The following is a 1,927-nucleotide window of genomic DNA, read 5'->3' as shown; positions in this document are numbered from 1 at the left end:
GTGGTAGTGGGCACTTGTAATCTCGGCTACTCGGGAGGCTGAGGTGGGAGAATGGCTTGAACACAGCAGGCGGAGGTTGCAGTGAGCTGAAATTGCACCACTGCACTCACTCTAGCCTGGGCGAGACAGCAAGATTGTGTCTCAAAAAAAAAAAAAAAAAAAAAAAGAAAGGAATGGTCCTGTCCAAAGTGGCAGAATCTAAGTCTCTCCCCAAATCTGATCCCCTTCCCTTCCCTAGTAATGGAGCTCAGGCTGGTCACACAGTGCACCAACAAGAGACTACATGTTCCAGGCTCCTCTGTGGCTAAATGTGGCCATGTGACTTAGTTCTGGCCAACGGGAGGCAAGCAATAGTGATGTCACTTCCTTTAAAAGGGACTACTAGCTCTGCCTGACAGGATCCACTTGGATCATGTGGACAAGGACAACCCCTCGGATGCAGCAAAGCAATAAAGTGGAAGGAACTCAGGGCCTGAAGGACCTCCCATTTGCATAGCCCAGACTGCCCTGAGTGGCACATGCAAGAAACATAATAAATGTTTGTCTCATTTCAGCCACTGTCTTGGGAGGATCTATTTGTTACAGCAGCTGGACCCTGACTAATACACTTCAGTTCACGTGGCTGCTAAGGGGCAGGAGCCTGACCAGTGGGTGCCTGGGCAGTTCCCGCAAGCCCAGAGGGTTCACCTTGGTGATATCCACAGGCAGCCCATTGCGCGAGGCCTCCAGCATAGGCTCCAGTCCCTTGGCCTGGCGCAGATGCATCTTGGCGCCCTCCACGTCGTTCTTCTGCTTGGCTCGAAGTGCGGCCTGCAGGAGCTGCTTCTTGCGGCCCTCTAGGAAGGCCAGCTGCTGCTGGGCTGTGGGCATAGGAGCTGCTATGGGTGCTGCCCAGGCCACAGCCAGGCAACAGGCAGCTGGGGCAGGGAGGCGGGGCACCTACCTCTGGTGGATGTGGCTTTGGGGGGTGCTTTGGCTGCTGGGGTTGATCCTGACTGGGGAGCCCTTGAGGGTGGGGCTTTGGGCTGGGCTGTGGGGGCCACAGGGCTGTTCTGCTGTGGAGGAAGAGAGAGGATGTTAAGAGATTTCGTAGCACCTGTTATGAGTCTAGTTCCCAAGGATCAGGGTCTGACACTGACAACAGTAGTCATTTAGTGGGCTCCCAGGACTTTGCTACTCCCCTGCCTCACCCAAAGCCCCTGGCTCCAAACACCTTATTTTTATTTTATTTTATTTTTTTTGAGACAGAGTCTTGCTGTATCGCCCAGGCTGGAGTACAGTAGCATGATCTTGGCTCACTGCAACCTCTGCCTCCCAGTTCAAGCAATTCTCACCAAACACTTTTTTTTTTTTTTGGTTTGTCTTAGAGATGAGGTCTTGCTCTGTCGCCCAGGCTGGAGTACAGTGGCACGACCATGGCTCACTGCAGCCTTGAGCTCCTTAGTTCGGGCGACTCTCCCACCTCAGTCTCCCAAGTAGCAGGGACTACAGGTGAGTCTCACCATACCTGGCTAATTTTTAAAACATTTTTTGCAGAGATGGGGGTCTCACTATGTGGCCCAGGCTGGTCTCAAACTCCTGGCCTCAAGCGATCCTCCCAGCTTGGATTCCCAAAGTGCTGGGACTACAGGTGTGAGCCAGTGCACCCGGCCCCAACCCTCAAACCTTCTTAGGCACCTCATCCTCTTCATCCTCTGGGCCTTCATCCTGGTTGGCCAGCTTCATGGCAGTCTCCAGGACACCCACCAGACTCTGCTGGGTGGGTTTGGTGGCCTCCAGGCCCTGGATGGGGGGGAAGCCTGGGCGGCCAGTCGAGGCCTAGTTACTGTATGTCAGGATGGAGACCAACTCACACCATTATGGTGGAGATAGAGATTCCTCCCCCACCTACAGAGTCTTGGGCCTTTACTTTTGTATTTTTTTAATT

General features: G+C 53.7%; 1 protein-coding gene across 1 annotated transcript in view; it reads right to left on the bottom strand.

The window, feature by feature from the left end:
- The window catches only part of CC2D1A (coiled-coil and C2 domain containing 1A), a 29,561-nt gene that overhangs the window by 14,570 nt on the left and 13,064 nt on the right, over positions 1-1,927 (bottom strand). Inside the window, exons 10-12 of the mRNA XM_011953395.1 lie at positions 1,666-1,799; positions 944-1,055; positions 688-860 (exon numbers count right to left, since the gene is read on the bottom strand). Coding sequence (XP_011808785.1) covers positions 688-860; positions 944-1,055; positions 1,666-1,799 — 419 coding nt within the window. The remainder of the gene's footprint in view (positions 1-687; positions 861-943; positions 1,056-1,665; positions 1,800-1,927) is intronic.

Source organism: Colobus angolensis, unplaced genomic scaffold (assembly GCF_000951035.1).
Source record: "Colobus angolensis palliatus isolate OR3802 unplaced genomic scaffold, Cang.pa_1.0 Scaffold36, whole genome shotgun sequence".
Lineage (NCBI taxonomy): Eukaryota > Metazoa > Chordata > Mammalia > Primates > Cercopithecidae > Colobus > Colobus angolensis.
The sequence above is the reverse complement of the archived record's forward strand: the minus strand, read 5'-3'. Positions and strand labels throughout refer to the sequence as shown.